We start from the raw sequence: 24,047 nt of genomic DNA on the forward strand, positions 1-24,047 counted from the left end.
CTTTATTTTTGATTGGTCATTTCTTTACACATTGACAAATGCAGATGAGTCTTATAATTATTTTTTGTCTATCTTTTCTCGGGTGTATGATATTCATTTCCCCATCGTTAAACTGAATAAGAAACGCAAATGTAGAAAACCATGGATTACTAAGAGTCTCTTAAAATCTATTAATCATAAATATAAATTATACTGTACGTACATTAAATGTAAAAATGAGAGAAATAAAAAGAAGTATCTTGCTTATAAGAAAGCGTTGACAATTCTAGTTCGAAAAAGCAAAAAAGATTATTACGACAATGTTTTTAAAAATACACAGAAGGATATTAGGAAGACTTGGACTCACATAAATGAGCTGCTTGGAAGAGGGAAAAAGGATCTTATACCAGATGAAATGTATCATGGTGAAAATTTACTCACTACAGATCTGCAGAAAGTTGAGTATTTTAATAAATATTTTATTAATTTGCCTGAAAATATCAGTAAAGAAATTCCAGAAGCCCAAACATCGTTCAAAGATTACATGCCAAGGCAAACTTATGCATCATCTCTATTTCTGAGACCAACATCAGTTTATGAAATCACAAGGTTAGTGTCATCATTGAAGGCTTCTAAATCAAGTGGTTCAGATGACATTTCCCCTAAAGTTATCAAAGGTTGCATTCATGTCATTGCTGATCCACTGTGTCATGTTTTCAATAAGTCAATATCTCAAGGTATTGTTCCCATTAAGTTAAAAATCGCTAAAATCGTTCCTGTCTACAAAAAGAGTGATCGTAAATGCATTGAAAATTATAGACCAATTGCTTTGTTGCCTATCTTCTCAAAGATCTTAGAGAAAATAATGTACAAAAGATTAAATGATTATTTGCTGCATTATGATATCATGACACCACATCAATTTGGCTTCAGGAAAAATTGCTCTACTAGCATGGGTGTATTAAACTTGATTAACACGATTATCACTGCTATGAATGATGGAAAATTTTGCCTTGGTGCATTCCTTGATTTAAGTAAAGCCTTTGACACCATTGATCACAGTATACTCTTAATTAAACTTGAATATTATGGCATTCGTGGGATGGCTTTAAACTGGTTTAAAAGCTATCTAGAAAACCGGTCACAATTTGTAGTTATCAATGGTGTCAGCTCAGAATATAGAAATATTAAATTTGGAGTACCGCAAGGATCGGTTCTTGGTCCGCTGCTTTTCCTAATTTATATTAATGATATTGTTAATTCTTCCAAATTGCTTACATATTCTTTATATGCTGATGACACCTGTTTATTACATTCTCATAAGAACTTGCAAAGTCTTATTCGGGAGGTAAATACTGAAATTTGTCATGTTTTTGCCTGGTTTTGTTGTAATAAGCTGTTACTGAATACAAGTAAAACAAAATGTGTTTTATTTAGAACAAAGGGAAAGAGGGTCATTGATAATATAGATCCAATAATAGTTGGTGGTCGACCAATTGAATTCAGCTCAAGTGTGCAATTTCTTGGTGTCACAGTTGATGAATACTTGTCCTGGAATTATCACCTTAATAATGTGTGTTCTAAAGTATCTCGTAATGTTGGTGTGATATCAAAAGTAAGATATTTCTTACCTCAACGAACATTGGTTTCTTTATATAATGCTCTAATTGTGCCACATTTAATGTATTGCAATATTGCTTGGGGGAATACATATAGGACTCATGTACGTAAACTACAAGTTCTTCAAAAGAAAGCTATAAGATATGTAACAAATTCAAATTATCTGGCTCCAAGTTCCCCGCTCATTTGCAGTTGAATATGTTACCATTTAATGAAATGGTCTCGCTGAATTGTGTTATTTTCATGTATAAATACCAATCCCTGCATTGTTCTTTTTTACAAGAAACTTTTGTGGTTAATTCCAAGATTCATAATTATAACACACGTCAGAGACATCTTATTCACCAACCCTATGCTAGAATTAATGCTACATTGAAATCCTTCAGAACAGTTTGCGTTAAAGAATGGAATATGTGTCCTGCTGATATAAGAAGTAGCAGTACCCTGTCTCGGTTTAAGAAATTATGTCATAAATACCTACTTGATAAATTTAAGACCAGTTGTTAGTTGCACCTGGGGGTGACATGTTTGGAGTGTGAATGTGTGTGTTTGTCTGTGTGAGTGTGTGTATGCTTGTGTGTGGGTAGTGTTCCTGTTGTGATCTTTAAATACCTTGTATTTTTTTTTTCTTCTTTTCATAGTTATTCCATGTTTGAGTAAAATATCTTATGCAGGGGCCCCTGATTACAAGCTGTGCTTCTTTGGGGTCCCAAACCTGTCATTTGTTTTAGTTCTTTATAATGTAACCATTTATTTTGTTTGTATTTTGTTCTCCTTTGACTGGTTTGAATAAATTCAATTCAATTCAATTCAAAGTTCTTTCCATAACTTTGTTTTCCAATTAAAAAAAAACTTTGTATACCTAGTTCATTCTTAAACTTTGTGTTTCAAGTTCTATCATTAAACTTTGTATATCAAGTTTTATACTTAACTTTGTTTTTCAAGTTATTTCCTTAACTTTGAATATCTAGTCCTTTCCTTAACTTTGTATATCAAGTTCTTTCCTTAAATTTATACTTCAAGTTCTTTCCTAAACTTTGTACTTCAAGTTTTTTTTTCAACTTGGTACTTCAAGTTCTCTCCTAAACTTTTTTTCTAAACTTTGTATTTCATGTTATCTCCTGAATTTTGTTTTTCAATTTTTTCTTATCTTTGTATACCTAATTCATCCTTAAACCTTGTATTTCAAGTTCATTCATGAGTAAAGTTCTTATCTTTTGCGTATCAAGCTCTTTTGCTATATCAAATCCTCTACATAACCTTGTATATCAAGTCCTCTATATAACCTTGTATATCAAGATCTTTCCTTAACTTTGTATGTCAAGTTCTGAACTCTGTATTTCCAGTTCTTTCCTTAATTTTATGTATAAGTTCTTTGCTTCTTTCATTAACTTTGCATATGTGTCTATCAAGTTGTTTCCTAAATTGGTACATAAATATCAACCTCTTTATTTATATATCAAGCTCTTTTCTTATCTTTGTATAAAAGTACTTTCCTTAACTTTGTATATCAAGTTCTTTCCTCTACTTTATTTTTCAAGTTCTTCCCGTAAATTTCTAATATAAATTTCTTTCATTAACGCTGCCCATGTATGTAATGTTCTTTCTTTCACTTTATCAAGAAAGTTTTTAATTTCACTGAAGCAGCTTCGGTGATGGTCCTTGATGCACCTTTGCCTTTTCCTGTTACATGTAGACTCAATGCTTTTGTGAAATTGAAATTGTTAATGCAGTAAACCAGGTGTGTTGGCTCAGTTGGTAGAGTGTCCGTCTCACAACCGGGATGGGAGTTGCTGCTAACCTGTTTGGTATTCAAAAAATTCAAGGGACAATGCTACGTTGATCTGGCGCTGCACAGTGGCTGCCGGGCCCATGATCAATTGGGCAAAAAGAATTTTCAGAGTATTTCTATTTTCATATTTCATTTCAAACAATAAAATATGGATTTAATATTGATCAAAATTTTGAAAATATTTAGGATGAATTTTTAAGATTAATTTAAGTTTTATATTACATGAGGAAAAGGAAAGAACTATGTGATCAAAAGATGTGATCAAGGAAATGTTGAGGTTTTCATCAATTGATTCTTACTGTCTTTGATAAATCCAATATTTGTACCTGAGGTAGGACTAGCTGTCCTAACCAAGACCACCTCTGGATTTGGTCCAAGATAGAGGCCGTTCTCATTACGCTTTCTAAAACTAGTTTACTGGAAACCGATTCAGGACACCACTTTGGAAGATCGCTTTGCTAGCGTTCCCACTTGATCACACGAAAGTGGTTTTCAAAATCACTTCACGTAAAGCGCTTTTGTTGCTATGGAAACGCTCTCAGTGGGGTAACACGTTTCGCGCGAAATTCGAAACTGCAGCATAGGCATTCTACACCTGTCGTGTGGAGTAGCGCGCTCAAAATGTGCGAAGATCGCTTCCCGAAGAACGGTTGTGTCCTCACTTATGCTAAAACCAGTTTAACGAGGCAAAGCGATCTTGAAAACTCCATCGCGAGGTGGTTTTCCAAACTGGTTTGGGAGATCGCTTCCAAGACCGCTTCGACCGTTCTCACTACGCGTTAAACTAGTTTCCACTAAACTAGTTTCCAGTAAACTACTTTTAGGAACTTAGTGAGAACAGCCTCATAGATTCGCTAAAATGCAACCTCCTGTGAGTTAGTTACATTTAAATCTCTTCGGTCATGCCTTTGGTAGAAAAAGCTCAGATGTATTAGAGGCTTATTTAATGATTTGATCATGTTATACTCCATAATGATATCAGACTAATCATAATATTTTTTTTCTCTTTCTTTCCTCAGCTGGTGTATTTTTTTTGTCATTGCCACTAACCCTCTACAATATATACAGGTGAATAGAAATGATAGTATAATTTAAAATAGTTTGATTTTTGTTCAGATTGGTGTCCCCTCCAGATAAAAACACGGCGCACAAACAACACACAAAACTTGCAGTTTTACATGAAAACTTGACAAAAAAGACGCTTGTTCAAACTAAAACCCCAATTTAACTTTCAATACTTCAAGGCACCTGGGGAGCTTTTTCCTGAAAGGACTTGTTGGAGGTTTTTTCCGACAAGTCCCATTTTTGTCTCGCCCACCAGAGGTGAAGGCGAGACTTAGGGATCCAAATGTTGTCCGTCCATTGTCCGTAAGTCACTTTTCAACCAAACTTGGATGGTAGATGTACTTAGGGGACCTGCATGTTATGCTGCAGTCAGAGGTCAAAAGTCATTTTCAGGTCAACGTTAAAGTTTACATGCAAGACTCTCTTATGACACATAAATCTGCAACCATAAATCACTTTTCAACCAAACTTGGATGGTAGATGGACTTAGGGGACCTGCATGTTATGCTGCAGTTGGAGGTCACATGGTAAGGTCAAAGGTCATTTTTAGGTCAACGTTAAAGTTTACATGCAAGACTCTCTTATGACTTCTAACTCCGCAACCGAAATTCACTTTTCACCCAAACTTGGATTGTAGATGTAGTTAGGAGACCGGCATGTCATGCTGCAGTCGGAGGTCACATGGTAAAAAAAGGTCAAAGGTAATTTTTAGGTCAACGTTAAAGTTTACATGCAAGATTCTCTTATGGCAAGTGTTATTCAATCCCAGTCATTTCACAATGAAGTTTTGATACAATTCTGTTGCGTGCCCTCACAAATCACGATATTTCTGGTTATTTTCATAAGTGGGCGAGACACAAAATTGCTTATGCCTTGTATTTGACAGTTACCATTATAGTAACAGTGTTTCTCAGCAAATCAAAACCATGGGAAGTTGTCAGTATCAGACAATAATGTTGGTGAAACACTTCCCTGAGGGTTAGGTCAGGGTTTAAGTGAGCAACAGTGAAAGAGTTTATCCCCCCCCCCCTTTTTTTTTTTTTGCTGATGAAGTGACCTTGAATGGGTGTCTGTGATAAGCATAATGAATTGACAAATCATTAAAGCATGACGGACAATATCTTAGAGTGATAAATGCTGTTATACATAGCATTATACATTAAAGAAAGATACTCTATTCAACTCGGCTATGCCTTGTTGAATAGAGTTTCTCTTTCTTTCACCATAAGCGAATAGTCATATCATTGCACTAATAAAAATATTTGCTATTTAAATTGTACAACTCCTTGGAAGTTGGCGAGAATACAGCAATAATTCATTTTTCTCTCTGTAAATCTATGAAAATGAGGAAAGAATCCTTGAAAGCAAAAAGCACATTTCCTTGAGTACATCATATCTCTCGGTAGTGCACATTTAGCTAGTAGGCCCTATGCTTATTGGACCCGCATAACTACAAGCAATAAATTGAATCATATTGTGACATCGCCTCCTCAGCCATCCATTTGGACGGTACATGTATGTGTGCAATGGCATGAATGTTTGACATTTGCTAGCGAAAACAAGCTAACTAGGCGTTTACAACTTAAGAGTTCACAGTGAGAGTCGGTTTACTCTAAGATAATGAGGAGTTTCAGGAGTTTGATCCAAAATCACCATCTCTGGTTTGAAGATGTAAGGCATTGATAAGGATTAGGATATCCTAAACAAAAATAAGGATCCTGTTTCAGTGGTTTTGTTTAATTTAAATGGCAATATTCGTAATGATTTACATATTTCTTCTTAAACTTACCGGTTTGTATGATATTCACCTCAAAGATTTTAGCAACACTGGGTATAAAAAAAATGACAACAATTGATTGTTGGGTATCTTTCAGTATCAGTAGTTATTCTTTTTAGTATCATTAGGTTTTGTTTTAAATATTGTCCGAGATTTTCATTATTAAAAAAAAAATATTACCCATGGATATCTAAAGTTTGATATATTTTAATTTGTCATCTAAACCATACTGCCTGTTTCTTTATATCATTTTCAAGTAAAGATTTTTTTTAAACTATCCTAAAGGAAATCAAAACAACTGTTCCTAGAACCATTTTGAAGTCAATACATCAGATCAGCTATGCAAAGCATGTGTTATTTGCCTAATTTAAGTTGGATTTTGCCTTAAAAAATGAAAGTCAAGAAGATCATTGGTGTAAATCCTTGCGTCACACTTATTGTTCAGGGGGGGGGGATGGAAAAAAGATAATTCCCCCCCCCCCCCCCCAAGAACAATAGGTCGGGGTGTGAGAGATCAGATTTTGGGGGTTTTGATTTCAGCTTAATTTCAACTTATTTTGGCTTTCCTCTGTACAAAAAGTATGGGAGCTCTTTCTATTTCAGATTTTTTCAACACTCTCCAGCTTTTTTCAGATCTTTTTATTTGTGACCACTCACACCCCTGGTAGGTTTGATGCAAGGATTTACGTCAGTGGAGAAGATTGCTGTGGTCCAAAGAGATTCTTCAAGTTTGGCAAATTAACTTTTAATTAACTATGCCCATCTGACAGAAATTAGCTTTTGGTACTGTATGTTCTTGTGAGTTGATTGTATCTGGGAGCCGTTTCATAAAGCTGTTCGTATAAAGTTAGGAGCGACTTTAAGAACGACTGGTGATCCTTTCTTGTGGTAAATGATATTCACCATTAAATGTTCATTGGTGATTATTCAGCGTGTAAGAAATGTTCACCAGTCGTTCTTAAAGGACAAGTCCACCCCAACAAAAAGTTGATTTGAAAAAAAGGAGAAAAATCCAACCAGCAAAACACTGAAAATTTCATCAAAATCGGATGTAAAATAAGAAAGTTATGACATTCTAAAGTTTCGCTTAATTTCACAGTTATATGCACATCCTGGTCGGTGTGCAAATTGGCAGACTGATGACATCACCCACTCACTATTTCTTTTGTATTTTATTATATGAAATATTCTAATTTTCTCCTCGTCAAGTGAAACAAAGTTTTATTTCTCCCTGAATATGTGCAATTACCATTATTTCAACAGTTTATGGTTAAGTTAAGTTGGTCCTTATTGTCAAATCTGTAAAAATTGAAATATTGTATTATTCAAACAATAAAAAACAAAAGAAATAGTGAGTGATGGACATCATTGACTCTCTCATTTGCATATCGCTGAGTTGTGCATTTAACCGTTTTGGGAAAAATAAGCGAAACTTAAAAATGTCATAACTTTCTTATTTTAAATCCGATTTCGATGAAATTTGCAGCGTTGTGTTTGTTTGATTTTTTTCTATTGATTCAAATCAACAATTTTCTTGGGTGGACTTGACCTTTAAACTCACTCTTAACTTATGAACAGCTTTATGAAACACCCACCTGGTGAGTGTCCATGAAGCATGTCATCATTGTGATAAGCCACTGTAATGGTTTCTTCTGATTGGCTGAGAGCACATTTGTCAATCTAAATCAGATGTAAGTTGCTCTTGAAATGCTCCCCTATGTCACATGTGTTCAGCTTTCAGAACGAATTCTTGAACAAGAGCCTTAATAATAATAATAAACACATTCTCATTTATTTCTCTTCCACAGGTCATACCGAGATGGAACAGGGAAGAATCGTTGCTTCAGTGAAGCCATGTGGCCTCTGGTCCCCATGATAATTCTCTTCCTGGCCTCTCTTTTTTGGGGTATATACTCGCCAACCAATATCTTAGAATACCATACCAGGATATTTCTACTTACTTTCTCCGCTGTCTTCTCTAATATAACCGTAAGTCAAGACTTTTGTAAGTGAGCACACACACAACAAGAGTGATAAGAGGTGGAAGTGTTTCATGAACCCTCATGTTTGAATGTTATTCTTTTCACTGATAGCTGTTATAAACTATGAAAATCAATATCGAGACCAAGTTTATTATAAAAATTACTGACAAGAAATGCTGAGAAATGCTCCTCTAGATAATAGATTTTAGAGGGTTTTTTGTGCTTAGAAACACTTGAGTTAAGAGTGCCTAAGAAAAGTTATAATAATCATTGTAATTATGAGGAAGTAGCCACAAATTTATATACTTAATACTATGTTAATAGATCTAATGTCTGTATTGGTTAACCAGAGGAAGGTTTAGGGTTGGGTTTGAAGTTTATTTTTGGCTTGATGCGACGATTTCCGTAGGAGCAATTGTTGCAAGAGCAAATGTTTTGGAACCAATTTTCTATCTGTAACAACTTATGTAAAGTGGTGAATTGCAGATTGGTCTACATGTATGTTCTACACCCATTTGGTCTATTCTCCATTTGGTCTCATCCAACATGGTCTAAGTTTTCTTTGTATACAACCAGATGATCTATTACCTATTTGGTCTAAATTTCCATTTAGACCACTATTCTGTCTCATGAGCAATTAGGCTATACCCATTTTATTTTAGCACCATTTAGTCTATATGGTTAGATGAAGTGTTGATAATTCCTACATGTACTTTCATTTGAAGAAATACAATATGAATTATTGCAATTTAGGCCAACTGGTCATTAGACTAAATTAGAATCTGACTATGATGGTATTAGACCAAGTGGTGTAGTCCAAATGGAAATTAGACCAAATTGATAGTAGACTAAATTTGTTTGGCCCATCATGTGGTATAAGACTATCTTCAGCTGATTGTAGACCAAATGACCAAGTGAGGGTGATGGATCTGTTGCAATCTTTGGCTGGCTCTTTTTCCTTTGCCATTCCAATAAGATTTCCATATAATCTCTGTGTTGTTATTCCTTTTAATAGGTCCGATTGATCATCAGTCAGATGTCTGATACATTAGCTTCTACAAACAACTCTTTATTGATGTTATATGGAGTGGCAGCGTTTGCAGTCTGTGTTCTAGGCCTAGCAGAGTACGAGGTTCGCATTCTTCATGGTCTGTTTGTCGTCATAGAACTCCTGCACTTCCACTACCTAGTTTCGGTGGTAAGTATGAAACTCGCACTAGCTGGTGTTAGACTAAAATTGAAGTAATTTGAATGTTATTCAAGTATAAAAATGAATAGTGAGACAATGTTTTTAACTATTCATAATTTAGCTTTCATGTGTTAATATCAGGAACTAGATGTATCAGATGAATATTTTTAATCTAATTATTTGGGCATGAATCTATCGTCTTATATACGTTAGGCCATTATGATGTTGCAGCAAGAGCAATTTATCCAGTAATCAACAATATTAGAGCAGAGATGATACATCAAATTCACATGACGGTACTTGAAGGCCTGGGGCCTGTTTCATAAAGGACTTACAACTGTAAGTTGCCTATAATTTACACATGACTTAATGGACAACTGGTAAGCCTTTCTTGTGCTAATAATATATTCCTATGCGGTTCCTATTTGGAACCAGTTTTTCAAATTTCCCTTTTGGAAACCAGTGGACACTTGGTTTGATTTGGTATATTGCTCTAATTAGTTTCAACTGGATTACAAGGCTTTAAGCATGATGAGCCCACATTTATAATAGATGAGTTCATATCGTCCTAAGAAAAGAAATATATTGCCCTCATCTAACGACTTTGGTAAATGTAATTCTGTATGGGCAACACAGGCGTTATGTCAATATTTTTATTCTTTTGTTTTTATAGGTTAATCAACTATGTGATCACTTCAATGTCTATGCCTTCTCTATTACCTCACGTCCCAGACAGAAGAACAATGACAATTGAGATGATACAAGTTCTGTCATTGGTCAATACTCAGGTAACAAGGGCTTTGGGCAGACCAATAGCCAATCAGAAATGAGCTTTCTTCACTTGCAACCCTACCTGTTTCCATACAACTAACTGATATTTCATGTATCATATTGATCCCATTACTGGTGAGAGATATTTTTTGAAAACTCATTATGTTTTAATACTCATAAGGTTTATCATGATATTTGTGCATACTTAAATGATTGATTTGAATAAGGTATTGCTCGGGATTTGCTTTAAGTATTCAGTTCCTGGCATCCATGCGACTCTCCTTATCCTATTGTTTGTTTATATGTTTGATTATGCCGAATAAAATAATAAAAACGATAATAATTATATGGCCAATTCCACGGTCAGTCGCATTACACTTTGACATGTCTTTTCTATTACTTGGTGGTCTCAGTTTTACAGGGTGAGTCTTTCTGTCAAGTTTCTGAATTTATCTTGACAAGCAAGGCTTTATAAAGACAATACAGAAAAGTTGCAGGCTGTAAATTTTGGATGCAATGACGTCTCCAAAATCGGTCAGTTGCATTACACAAAAAGGACATGGAAAAAGTGATCATTACTTTAAATAGCTCTTTCAAATCAAAACTCTTTTACTAATTTCAATACCTGCAAAACATCACTTACCTATAATAGAAGTCTCAAATAAGTCATTTGAATTTTGGGAGCAACTTCAAGTTTCTTTTGTGGATAGAAAAACTCTGGTCAGTCGCAATCCACTTTGTCCGGCACCACAAATTTGAAATTTGTTAACCCTTCCCGCAATTTATTTTTGTAAATTTTCTTTTAATATGATACAAAATAATGACCTTCAGATAATCCAACTAAAAACTTTACGAAGCAAACAATAGTTTTCTGTTGAATTGAAATGAAGTAAAACAAATATATATATATGTAGTGTTGTGTAGTGATAAGACATATCTCACATATTCAATAATATATCAATACTTTCACAGGAAGTATAACAGGAAACTATATGTTTACCAATTCCAAATTTCTTTAGAAAATATTACTCATTATTCTTCTAGCTAATTTTCTGACGCACACACATTTAATGGGTTTCTTATTCACTACATTCCTCCTTCTTACTAAAAGGTTCACTCCCCCTAATTCAGAGTAAAATTATGATGAACAGTTGTTATGGTCAAACTACTCAAGGCTGAACCACAGCTGTCTGGCTGTAGAGAGTCTGGACACCCATTATTTAAAAAAAGGGTTCACTCCTGAATTCCAGGCAGATTGGTTAGAGATTATTTTAGAGATCACAACTTACACTACTCCATCAGTTTGCAGAGTCTATTTTATGTACCTCCTCAGAGTTCATCAGACTTACTCCTGTATTTTTGTCATCATTATATCATCTCTTCATTAAATGTATAATTGAATTGTATATCCTCTATTGGTTCATCTTTATTATAATGCTGGTTGGAAGTTAATAGAGCAAGATCCAACATCTACATAACAGTAGTCCCATGTATATAATTTTTTGTATGGTTCAGATTCTCCTATAAACAGATGCGTAAGACTTTTTTAAAGGCCACTTATGATCCCTTTGTATTTATGAACTTCCATATTTTAACTTTTAATTCAAAATTTTGATCCAGATTTAAAGTAAAGCCAATATAAATTTTAGAAAAATGTCAGTTTTTGCTTGGAATTGGCCATATGTTTTCCCAATTTACAGTCTAAATCTCAGTTTGATTCTTCATTGACTCTTTTTGGATGGAGTTTGGGAGATTTTTTTGGGGGGAAGACCTGCCAGTTATTATTATATTAGCCTTTTCCTATACCCAGGCAGCTTCTCAATTTCTCAAGCTGGTGTTATTTCCCGCATTGGTGATTTTTTTTTTCTTCAATTCTTTATTATACCTCTGTTTTGAAATGACGAAATAATTAGTGATAATAATAATAATGATAATTCTAATTGTGATAATGATATGATAATGGCATTGGTTGTAATAATGATGATAACAATAATGATAGTAATAATAATATTGTATAGCTTGTTGAAGTCTAACAAAAAGGAGGCTGAACGTGCAACATTTGTACCATCCCACATGTTCCGTCCAACATGTACCATTGCGCAATATGCGCATTTTCTAAATGTGTATTAGAATAATTGTTATCTTGGCATGCTGCTTAGGGATTTTGCCTTTTACTTGCAATATTTCTTTTTTCATTTTCATGGATTACTGTAAAAAAATATGTTCACATAATTCATATTTTTGCTAAATTCTGATGCATGGTACAACACCAAAAGCAATTATTCCTACATTTGTACTTGTACAAGACTTAGCATTTGGGAAAGAGTGCAGCTCTATTCAACAAGGCGTAACCGAGTTGAAAAAAACATCTTTCTTTCACCTCAATGAAAATCTGCCATTCATGATATTGATAATCTGTTGATCTGTCAGTTTATAAAAATGTTGGCATGGATCCTGATCAAATGATTGGCTGAAATCTATAATTAATGTAAATGGTCATTTGTTTTAGCTCGGGCAAATTCTGCTTATGACTGTTACTAATGACTTGTTCTATTGAACAGTATTGGGTTTGAGATAAGAATGGCTTGTCAAATAACATGAATCCACATCTATTTTTAATAACATGTATAATACACATCATTTTGCTAAGGTATTACAATAATAATCACACACACACTTGTTACATTTGGAACAGTCTATCATGCCCTTTGCTATGCCTCAGGCATGATAGACTATTCCAAAGATACCTCATGTGTAATTCTTACTTATGTCTTAGATGATGTATATTATTTGCACAATCACACATATTAAACACATATTTTCCATAGACCCTCATCTTGACTTATCATGGTCCAAGGCCTTTAGTCAAGATCAATCTTTCTACATTCACCTTTTAAGAAGGTATTTCTTTGTATTCTATGAGTTATTCTCACTGGTAAAAATTAACTTGTTAGTATCCCGTTGTAACTCGAATGAGTGAGATGCACAACCATTCTTAGCATATTCAATACATTTTCTTCATAGAGACTCTTTTAACAGACCAGGGTCATGTTTGCCAAATCTAGATTGATCTCAAATTTATGTTTTATTGAGCAAATCAAAAGAAAAATATTCAATATTTACATGATTTGCTCTTTAATCTTGTAAACTCAATTTGTGTCTCATGTTTTAATTGAATTGACCAAAAGTGGTGCCTCTAGATTTGTTATCGTTGGTGTAAAAGAATTGATTCTAATTTGAAATCTCATTCATATTGTGCCAGGTACATGCTTCACACTGAAGCAGCTCTGCTGGTATTAATTGAGCTACATTTGCTTATTGTGTCTTTATATTTGGTTATATGATATAAAGTGATTGAATCTAGAATTCTAGATCCATTTTGCTTTCTACCATATTTTGAATACCGGTATGCTGTACGTCTTTCCAAGAAACACCGCAGTATCACAACTGTTAGAAATTGAAGGGTCAAGTCTTAAGGATGATTGCATTCATCAAAATCACTATGACAATCATTAATACAATCAACTATAATCAATCACTACATAAAGCTGTTTGTTATTGGGTCTAGGACCATTCTATTTGTCTCATTTCTTGCCCTTTGTAAGTGGTTTAAATGGAATGTTTATTTTATTCTGTGTTGTTTGCTTACCATGTTGGTGTTAGTGTTTGGTGTTAGTACATGGAACTGCATGTCCTTGACATTACCTACTACGTTTACATAATTGATAGCACAAAATTATGTTGAAGCCAACACCATGCTCATTTCAGGTATGGTGTTGGTGTTAGTATTAATATCATGGAACTGCATATCTTGACATTACCTACTACATTAACATTATTGATGGCACAAAACTATGTTAAAGCCAACACCATGCTCATTTCAGATGAGGTGTTGGTGTTGAATACTGACTGTTACCTCAATAATAACTATATATTTAAACCTTACAGACCACATTATTGACAGCACGAAACCTAGGGGGTGTTGCAAGAAAATATTTGCAATCAGTTGCAAATATTCTGTTGCAGTTTAACAATTGATAGATCAATGTTAGCTGTAGCAAATCAGATTAAACTGCTTGTTTCAAGAAGCAGACTAGAAATCTTATAAAAATTTGCAATTAATTTCAAAACTTATGATTAATATAGGGCACCAAAATAGACTTGCAATTGATCACAATGTTTTTGCAATGCCCCGCTGGTGATATCAAATGCAATGCCAGGCGCATTTAAAGTATGGTGTTGGTTTTTTATGTTAGTATTAATACAGCTTGGCTCTGATTGGTTCTGATCTCAAAACTAACTGTAGATCAGACATTAAAAGACACACTATTGGTAGCACGACACTGAATGATTGATGTCAAACCTATCTCCAGAATGTTGAAATCTATACATTGATGCTTTCAATAGTACAACAACAAGTGATGTCAAACCCAAAATTAGAATTTATAAATTATGGTTCCTGTGTTGCATTGTTGAAGTTTATAAAACTTCTATAGGTTATAGTATGTGGAAAATTAAATAAATCACATGTAGCTTTAATTAAAGTTCTATTGAGAAGTAAAATTTGTTATAATTTGATCATGAGGCAAAATAGTACCTAAAAATCCTCTAACTGTTATGGATAGTACATATATTATTAATACTAAAACGTCTTTTTATGAATGAAAAATAGTTTCTTTCCTGAAACCACACATTAATGATATGCGTAACTATAAGTATAATAGCTGAAATACTACAACTGATATTATTTTACCAAGAGATACAATTATAATATGATAGGCTTGTATTTACACATCCTGAAGTCGCTACCCTGGGTAAATATGCCGCTATTATTATTATTATTATTATTATGCATATTGTAAATGTAATCTGAGGTACATGTATGTTTCCATCACATTTAAATAAGTTATTTATGGTTCTGAAATAAAAGTTCAGAGGCTGTTTTGAATGTTCCATTGATATCAAAGTTATGATACCAATGAGTCATTTTATTATTATTACGAAACCTTTAAGGCACTGGTTAACATTGATTTGACTTCTTTCCAAGAATCTGACCTGTAAGGTCGCAGTTTTAATATGTGGTTGAAATGAAGAATAAGGCCCTGAAAAAAATTGCATCTGAAAATTATTATTTATTGCTGCAAAAGTTAAAATATAGAATTAACCCAGAATTACCATTCAAATGTTATTCCATATTGTGCTACAATGATTGTCCCTAGCAGAAATTCAGTGATGACTATTCAAATTTCAATTACAGGTATATTGAAACTAAAGTATATTATGCAAGAATTTATTTTTTCTTCTCGATTTTTTTTTTTCAACCATACAAAAAATACTAAATATAACGTGTTAATATTTTTAAAGAGACCTCTATAAATTTAATCAGTTTTTTTTAAGTTAAATTTTATAGAGATGAATATCTCTTTTTTTAATGATTATTACAAAATAGATATAGTGCCAGAATTTTTTTGAAAATATCTTTAAAATAATTTTATCTCACCATACATTCCTAACCTGCAATGATAAATTCATAACCTGTACAGTGCACGGACGGCCATACCACAGCTCTACCGATGATTTAGCAGTCCTGAAATATGGAAGTGAAAGCTGAAAAGTTAATACGATGCACAACGGTTACTAGTTTTGAAAGATTTTTGAAAGTTTTCTGAATTTATAGATATTTGTTCTTATCATGGGTGCCTTCAATATGAATTTTGTTTCATAATTTGTTTCATTAAGTATTTTCTGATAAAATCAGGTATTTGTTTTCTCATTGAAATGTAATTGTTTGTCAGTGAACAATAAGTATTCATCATTGAGTGTGATTATTTAACATTGCATTTTATTTGTTATTAACTTCTATTCCCTTTTTATGCTCTTGGGCATTTCCTGATATTGTGTATTTTTTTGATAATTGTGTATAAACTGTACTGTTATTAATTTTTTTTTTTTATTAGTACACGTGAAGGTGAAATATGAAATAAAAGAGAATGAAATGACTTAATCCATTGTTAAGTTCACGATTCTTGCTTGTCTTCTCCTGAATTGTTTTATAGAATCACTCTTGTAATGCACGTAATGAAAAGGAACATATGCAGTATTACATTCAGCCTCTTAAAATTTTTTTTTTCAAGGTTAAGGTCTGGTCCCACTGACCGACGGATACAAAACGTATTTATGAAGGACACAGTGGACAAGCAAAATTTCGCAGGTGGCTCTATCCGTTTTCATCCGCTCGAGAAAATTGGCGAAAATTTTGCGAAAACAGAAAAGAACGGATGTGGCTAGTATGTAGCGCGGATGTTAAACGGTTGTTCATCGGAAACCTTTCGGATGAAAACGGATGGAAGTGGATGACATCTGAAGGGGTTATCATGGGTTTTGAACAGTTTATTTATGAGATGTATACGCTTGTATCCTTTCTATTTCCGTGCTACTAATGATGTATAGACGTTCCATGTACCTTATCTTTCCTCCCTCTTTCCGTTGTTCAGCATCAGTGGATCTGAGTTACGAGGATGCAGAGAGGATACAGCGGATGATAACGGACATGGAACGTTTGTTGCCCGTATATGTTGCAGATTTACATCGTACCGGCGGAAAGTTCATCCGTTCTATAAGTTTTGTGCTCAGCTGACTTATGATTTAACTAGTTTGTTATAGTCAAGACTAAGACTCCTTTTTTCATCAATACAAATTATACGCCGAAAATTGTATGAACAATAACGAGCAATATCACAGTAACCAATTACTGATTACAATGATAAATTGTGATTTATTCAGAAAGAAAAACAAATTTAAGCAAAAAACGACAATACTCTAATCGACTATTCGAGAAATGTCGTAAATCTCAATATTGATGATAAAATGATACACTTATTGCTGAAATATACGGATACACATTTTTATACACGCTTCCGTGGTCATATGATTTGGGTTTGATTTGATCTGATAATCATTATGGATAATTCTGGATAAACAAAACACTGACAATTCTCGCGATATGAAATAGGGGAATGAGTAAAAACGGCTGTTAATTTGAATTGTTAATTATTTGTTAACGAAATATATCACAAATATGTGCGATATTACATTAATTTTCATTCGTAGAGAGTGGAATATTGAATATTTAAGGTTGCACTGAGCTAGGATTTTAACTGTAAACCATTCGTTTATCAAATTTGAGAAGGATCCACAATTAAAAGTAATAATATGATGCAAAAATACAATAATATTTAGTGGATAGAGTACATTGATACGCTTAATAAATGGAAAATGGAGAGAAACTGCGATGCATGCCTTTTGATCCTCTTTACATATTTGGATACTACGATAAGTGATACTAATAATACATATCTCTGATAATAGCCAGAACCGATATAGCCCTACCGTGTAGATAAGTGCGACATACATGTACATGTGTTAAGTTTCATTTATCAAATTTTGTTCTCGGTCGCTACGCTCTTTCATTCCTTTTTTACTGGGAAGTGACCGTGTTATATGTTAATTATAGTTTTCTAATTATTTAAGGAATCATATCGCTCGACATTAGTAATCATTTTAGGAGCAGGATGTCTGCATGTATATTCTCAAAAGCAAGTTGCTGTAGTCTTCATAGTGGTCAGACAAAACCACGCACATTGTATGCAAAGGCCTGAAAATGTTGAGGACTGTTCTGAAAAAGGCTCGCAAGTTATGACACTATTTACTACCTTATTTTCGCCTCAAAAGAGTTGGGCGACTATTTTCAGACAATACGGGGTTGTAATAACTGTAAAATACATTTTTTCTGAATAGCCCACCAACGATATCTTGTGTTTCCCACGGACTATATGGATTTAAAAGAAGTTGCTACAACTGGACGTTATAGCCAGCGTATATACATGTAACCTACACAGCAAAAATCTTGGTCAGGTTTCATAAAGACCTTTAAAAGATAAATTCCAGTTGTGGGAACGATCTCAAAATGACTTTTTACAGAATTTAATATAATGATCACCAAAGTGTCTGTTTGTATGAATAAAAAATATGTGCCAAAGGATTCTGGAAGAAATTGTGTAATTGCTGAGAAATAAGCAAAATAAGCGCGGATTCGGTCACTTCCGTCTGGTCTTTATTCCAGCAATAATAATACACTGTCCCACGTGTACCTATCTGTGTTGGCGATCTTCAGTGTGATCGTTTTTTAGCTAGATATTATGATTTCACAAAGTTCAGTTTATGTAACTGTACCAAATCTAGATCCACGATGATATATCAATACTTTACCTTGGTTTTACAGACTTTCTCACGAAATCAGTGTTTTACTGCAACTACGTTCATTTAGCTTTAATATAACAAAGGCACAATTTCTGTAACAAAAATGTTATTAGCCAAGATTGAAGGATTTCAGTAGCTTTTAACTGTTATTTCAAATTTGGTAAATATATTATAGCAAGTGTTATGAAACGGGGGCCCCTGGTATTGATGTATATAGAGGACCACTCCAGCCATTTAACTGCTGTGTTCAATTTTGTTATGTTATGTGTGCAATACCGATTGTAAAGGTAACAACCAAAGGCAGGGGCGGGTCCAGGATTTTCCAATGCGGGGAGGGGAGCACATTTTGCCATTTCGGAGAGGACCTTAAGCCGTCGGTCCTCTGGTTGCTTGCTTACAAGCATTCATGCTTTCTTAGCAATCAGGTAAAAATCCAAATCAATCAATCAAATGCCATCCACCACTGACCAAATGTACTAGTCTCCTACACTCTTTGGTATCATGTTCAATCTCTCGGGTGTCATTTAACCAGGATGTGGTCCTCTACACTTGCCACTAGTTTGATAGCGGTACCAATGTTTGTATGGCAAGCCATTTTTTGATGATTTCATGATAAAGAGTTCCATTTTAATATCTAACAATTCAATTTTTGTGACCAAGAAATAATTTGATGTCAAGAAAACATTTTGTATTCTTAACAAATGGAAGTTCTTGATATCACAAAATTTAATCAAATGGGAAAATGTCATGCATACGTCGATCTGCAAACGCTGGGTGAAACGTCCAAGGGATGCATTTAATGAAAGAACTTGATATGACAGCCACTAAACGTTTTGTGCTATTTTATAGTCTATTATGTGACAGCCCCTTAATGTTTTGGTCTATGGTCGAGGAATTGCCTTGATCTTGTAAGGCTTGGGGTGATGGGTGAGACTGTCGATTCCATCCCGGGATATAGGCGTACCCTCGGGAAGACGCAAGGTAAAACGATGGAGGATGTAAGTGAAGATCACAAACAATTGTGTACGAGCTAACTGTTCCCCTGGGCACAATCGCCGACCTGAAAATAGAAATAAGAATCATGATCATGACGGTGGGGATGGATGATGTATATTTGCTGCTAAGCTACAAACCTAAGGCCTATTGGTTTTGTTGAAATTATACTTTCTCGAGAATGGATTGGTCAAAAAGAATACCCCTCTATCATCAGTTCCCCTACACACAGTGGCGTAGTGATCCAAAATTTCTGAGGAGCCAGACCTGGGGCAAAATTTCTTTTAAAAACTGAGAGTGAGCAAAAATGTTGATTTTTTTTTTATTCAAATATGTAATCCTGTGAAATAATTTTACATTATATTCAGAAAATATCATATTTTATCCTTTTTCTTTCCTTTTAATAGTTTGTCTTGGGGGTACATGTACATGTGCCCCAAAGTGCACCTGCCGCTTCTGAACGCGAGAGTGGCTACCCATGTACTTTAGTCTGAATGCATCCGTGCCCGTACCTTTCATCTTTAATTGACTTTGGGTAATTGATAGGCCTACTAGCTATCATAATCATTTACAAGGTCACTAACCAAATCCAAATTCAGCCAACCCAGCTTCCAATTTGCTATCAAACAATCCAGTGTCCTTGTCGATAAACCTATCAGGAACAAACTCATCGCATCTCTTCCAAAGAGAAGGTGATGACGACAACCAGCCAGAGTTTGTACCGACGTTCGTTCCTTTCGGGATGTCGTAGCCTCCAAGCTTCTTGTCGCAGCGAGTGCGGTGTGGTATTTGAACATTTAGGAGGCGGCAGAAGCGATAGCACTCCACACTGGTTGATTCTGTGATTGGGAGACTCTTGCGGTCGGAGAGAGATGGGAGGCGATCACGACCAACAACCTCGTCGAGCTCAGCTTGGACTTTGGCCTGAAATTTTAAAGATCGAGACTTGGTCATGCAAAGATCTTTGAAGATAAGTAGGCCTACAGGCCGGATCTTGCAAAGATCTTTGAAGATTAAGACTTAGATCTTGCAAAGATCTTTCAAGATCAGTACTGGACGGATCTTGCAAAGATCTTTGAAGATCAAGACTTGGATCCTGGAACTTTCATGTTTAATATAAAATGCGCGTCGCATCGGATTGCAAAGTGTACGCTCGGCTTAAGACTTGGATCTTGCAAGGATCTTTACAGATCAAAACTTGGATCTTAAAGATTAAGACTTTGATCTTGCAAAATAATGAAAAAAATCCATCACCAAAGTGAATAACCTCGGCATTAGTAGAGAGCCTACAGATTTAGTAAACGTTGTTAGGGTACACTTTCTGCACAAAAAATATGATAAAATCTGCATCTTTAAATCTTTAATGATGGAGACCAATAGCGTGTCTTCGCTCAACTACGCGGAATCACTCCTATCACACAGCAAATTCATTGAAAAATGCAAGTCAAATCAATGAAAATCAGGGAGGTCTTTGTCAAAAATTAGTGAATCGGGACAGCTGATCTTTCTAAGATTGTGAGCTGATGAAACTAAAATTGCAAATATGTAATTTATCCTGAGTCATTGACAACACTGCTGTTTTGAGTCACCTATTTTTCTACAGAGATTGCTTTGTCATCGAAGGGCTTTTGACAATAGATTATCTACATTCTAGAAAGCGTCTGCGTAGTTGTTTGGAAAACTCCCTTATATGTGATCGCCCAGACTTACCTGTGCATCTGGATATTGGGCCATGAAAAGAAAATACCAAGAGAGACTGTTAGAAACCGTTTCGACCCCTCCCATCAGCAGGTCCCATAATAACTGCTTCAGGCATTCATCAGTAAAAGACCCAACGCCATCAGCCTGGACAGAGAGAAGAAAACAAATTGTGGAACAGTAGGACCCGGGCTTGTTCAAAATGACCTGCACAATGCTTGGCCCAAAGAGAGTCGTGTGATAAAATGTAACGGCTAAGAGCTTCATATAGAAGATATTTAACATGATGGACCGGGAATTGTACATCAGGACAAACCTTACCTTTACCCGAAAAGTTGGTTTTAATGAATGGAGTGGAATTAAACGACTCTCAGTTCATCAAAAGCGGAAAAGATAAGGAATATATAACTATTCTTTTTAGTAAAGCCCCTTTTTGTTGCAATATGCAATTATAATATGCATGTCAATATTATGCAAAGAGCGATTTGATGGTATTATCCCACACTTCAATTCTCTTTGTATTCTATGTCATGAAATTGACTTGTTGGAGTGTTCTGCTCCTAGATTGTGAAAAATATGATTGAGCATCATTTTGAAGGATATAGATCATTACTGCTTCAACTTATTTTCTTGTAAAGTTTTATAACAAAAAGGGAATAATGTAAAGATTTCACTGAAAAAATACAAAACAAAAATTCATGAGTCACGTTCCTGCTTATCTTTCATTGGACTTTTATGATGCCAGTTTTCTCTTCACTCTCTTTAATCAAATTAAGCCAGAAAAATCACTGAGTCAAATCAAATACCCCTTTATAAAAACAGTACCCCGGTATGCTTTCAAACGAGATTCACTGAAAATGGATTGAAATCAATGAATAAACATTAAAAGACCATATCCAAGCTCTTCTTGTTATTACCTTTGCTTTTTTCTTCGCCTGTTCCTGGAAGAAGGATTCTATTAAATCTTTCGGCTCATCTCTAGGGTGGTAGGATTGACGATGTCTATGCACTTCCTTCTCCAGGAAGTCGAACATACCTTTGACAGCGGTGTCTCCCAGTTTGTTGATCTTCATCGGCAAGTAGGCCAGGAACGGAACATGGTAGAAGAACGACCCCGGACCCATCCAGTCAAAGACCCCCTTGACTTTTCTGGTCATGTCGATGAACTCCTCATCATCATAATTGTAGGTCTTCCCGAAGACAATCTTGGTGGTGACGTTGGAGACTGTGACGTAGATATCGGTGACTGGGTCGAAGAAGGAGTCTCCTTGATTGGTGAATTTCTTGATGAGTTTCTCTCCCTGAGCTGCAACCAGATCTTCAAAATTGTTGTTACTTTGTCTTACATTCCGGAGATTTGCTGACACAAAGTTGCGTTGTTCTTTCCATTGATGGCCTTCACTTGCTGAGATTAAGCCAAGCCCTTGAAGAGATGTAACGAAACAAAATGAAATGTTTATCTTCGACAAGCTGGCAAGTTATGAACGATGCCCAACCCTATTTATCTCCTCAGTCTTTTTTACCAACTTTCTAGCTTATTTTAATATTGGAATGCCTAAGAAACTAGTTTAAAAACTTATGTATTTTCTTATGTATTCTAATACAAAGTGTGCCTATCTAGACATGTAAATTCATCGCAATTCGGCAATGCAATTTTATTTGCGCTTGAAACATCTTTTATTTATTCTTCATTCCGAATATGTATTCTTATCTGCAAATGTAAGACAATAAATATGAATATTATGGTGGAATGAATAAAACTAAACCAAACAAACTATGAACCAGTTGTCTATGTATCTTATTCGTATGGTGAAACTATAGGCCATTGAAGAATAGAAATATAGAATAAAGCTGTTTCAATATCTCATGTAGTTCTGCACAATTTTGTTCCTACCTGTATTGGGCCTATTTAGAGCTCTGTTGCACGGTAGAATAGGGGCTCGATCGTTGAAGTCTGCACTCTGGAACGCCTCCTTAACAAGCTCGTAGCTGTTCAGAATGACAAATCGGGAACCAAATAGGCTGAACATGTAAATATCCCCATATTCTTTGGCCCACTTGTTCAGAAGTTCTCGCTGGTCATACTTTCCTGATGTAAGGGTCAGGTAGGATCCGAGGATCGGCAAACCTTTAGGACCAGGCGGAAGCTTGTATCGCTTACGACGTAGGAATTTAACTACGAGGTAGCCTATGACGCACATCAAGACCGTCGTAGTCAAATACGACGTTGGTATCAACTCGGTACTCATCGTAGTATCAAGATTTGAAGTTTCAACTGCAAGGTGACAAAAAGAGACCTTCCATAACATGTACTTCATAAATATCTGAACCTTATCTCTGAGGGGGAATATTTTAATTTGTTTATTTCAATTTCAGTTTATGATAATCCGATTATCAGTGATGATACCAACATGCAAACTTGTTTTTTCTTTTACTCTTTCAGACCTATCAAAGCTATCAACTCCATCCTTCAAACTGCACATGAGGAAATGGTTATGATACACAAATGTAACTTTCAGAAATATTAGCCAAAATATAGTTTGGATATATATACCTTACTTTAATTTAAGTTGAAATTGTGACTGTGTAGGAGAGTATCCAACTTGCTTCTCAAGTCTTGTATGGATGTCGTCATGTATCGTTATATGTGTGAGTATCAAAAAAAAAATATGCTGCTGACAAATATTGAATGTTCCAATGTTCAATGTTGCCCTACATGTATATTTGTTGAATGCCCCAACAAATGTAGGGCATAAACGCCAATGGGAGTGGGGTGGGGGACATGGGGGCACGTGCCCCCCCCCCCCCAATCGGCTGGCAAAAAAAACGGGGAAAAGGAGAAAAAGAGGGAGAAAGGGAGAGAAACGTAGTGGGAAAGAAGAAATTATTGTTCATTATAATTATGTTATATTACATAAGAAA

At 34.9% G+C, this 24,047-nt stretch overlaps 2 protein-coding genes across 3 annotated transcripts in view; one reads left to right on the forward strand and one right to left on the reverse strand.

Annotated features, from left to right (window-relative positions):
* Positions 1–11,343, forward strand: part of LOC129281234 (ethanolaminephosphotransferase 1-like) — a 28,417-nt gene extending 17,074 nt beyond the window's left edge. Inside the window, exons 7-10 of the mRNA XM_064112989.1 lie at positions 4,411–4,459; positions 8,042–8,222; positions 9,231–9,413; positions 10,078–11,343. Coding sequence (XP_063969059.1) covers positions 4,411–4,459; positions 8,042–8,222; positions 9,231–9,413; positions 10,078–10,158 — 494 coding nt within the window. The 3' untranslated portion in view covers positions 10,159–11,343. The remainder of the gene's footprint in view (positions 1–4,410; positions 4,460–8,041; positions 8,223–9,230; positions 9,414–10,077) is intronic.
* A 5,545-nt stretch (positions 11,344–16,888) lies between these two features.
* On the reverse strand, positions 16,889–23,772 carry LOC129282145 (cytochrome P450 2F5-like). 2 transcript variants are annotated; one of them, XM_064112991.1, is made up of 6 exons: positions 23,685–23,772; positions 23,020–23,400; positions 22,043–22,548; positions 21,138–21,272; positions 20,012–20,351; positions 16,889–19,494 (listed from the first exon to the last, which is right to left on the reverse strand). In XM_064112991.1, exons 2-6 carry the CDS (start codon positions 23,372–23,374, stop codon positions 19,316–19,318), a joined length of 1,515 nt encoding a protein of 504 aa, XP_063969061.1. In that variant the 5' UTR covers positions 23,375–23,400; positions 23,685–23,772; the 3' UTR covers positions 16,889–19,315. The 2 variants fall into 2 exon arrangements, with proteins under 2 accessions (XP_063969061.1, XP_054774048.2); XM_054918073.2 differs by having other exon boundaries at positions 23,680–23,765.
* Between the last annotated feature and the right edge of the window lie 275 nt (positions 23,773–24,047).

This window comes from Lytechinus pictus, chromosome 18 (genome assembly GCF_037042905.1).
Source record: "Lytechinus pictus isolate F3 Inbred chromosome 18, Lp3.0, whole genome shotgun sequence".
Classification (NCBI taxonomy): domain Eukaryota; kingdom Metazoa; phylum Echinodermata; class Echinoidea; order Temnopleuroida; family Toxopneustidae; genus Lytechinus; species Lytechinus pictus.

Bases quoted from the DNA above. Each gene is read 5' to 3' on its own strand.
- LOC129282145 (XM_064112991.1), bottom strand. From the start codon at position 23,374: ATGAGTACCGAGTTGATACCAACGTCGTATTTGACTACGACGGTCTTG. The intron at 20,352-21,137 runs GTAAGTCTGGGC...TTAAAATTTCAG, and splicing joins CCCAATATCCAGATGCACAG to GCCAAAGTCCAAGCTGAGCT. The intron at 19,495-20,011 runs GTTAGTGACCTT...TTCTATTTTCAG, and splicing joins GTTGGCTGAATTTGGATTTG to GTCGGCGATTGTGCCCAGGG.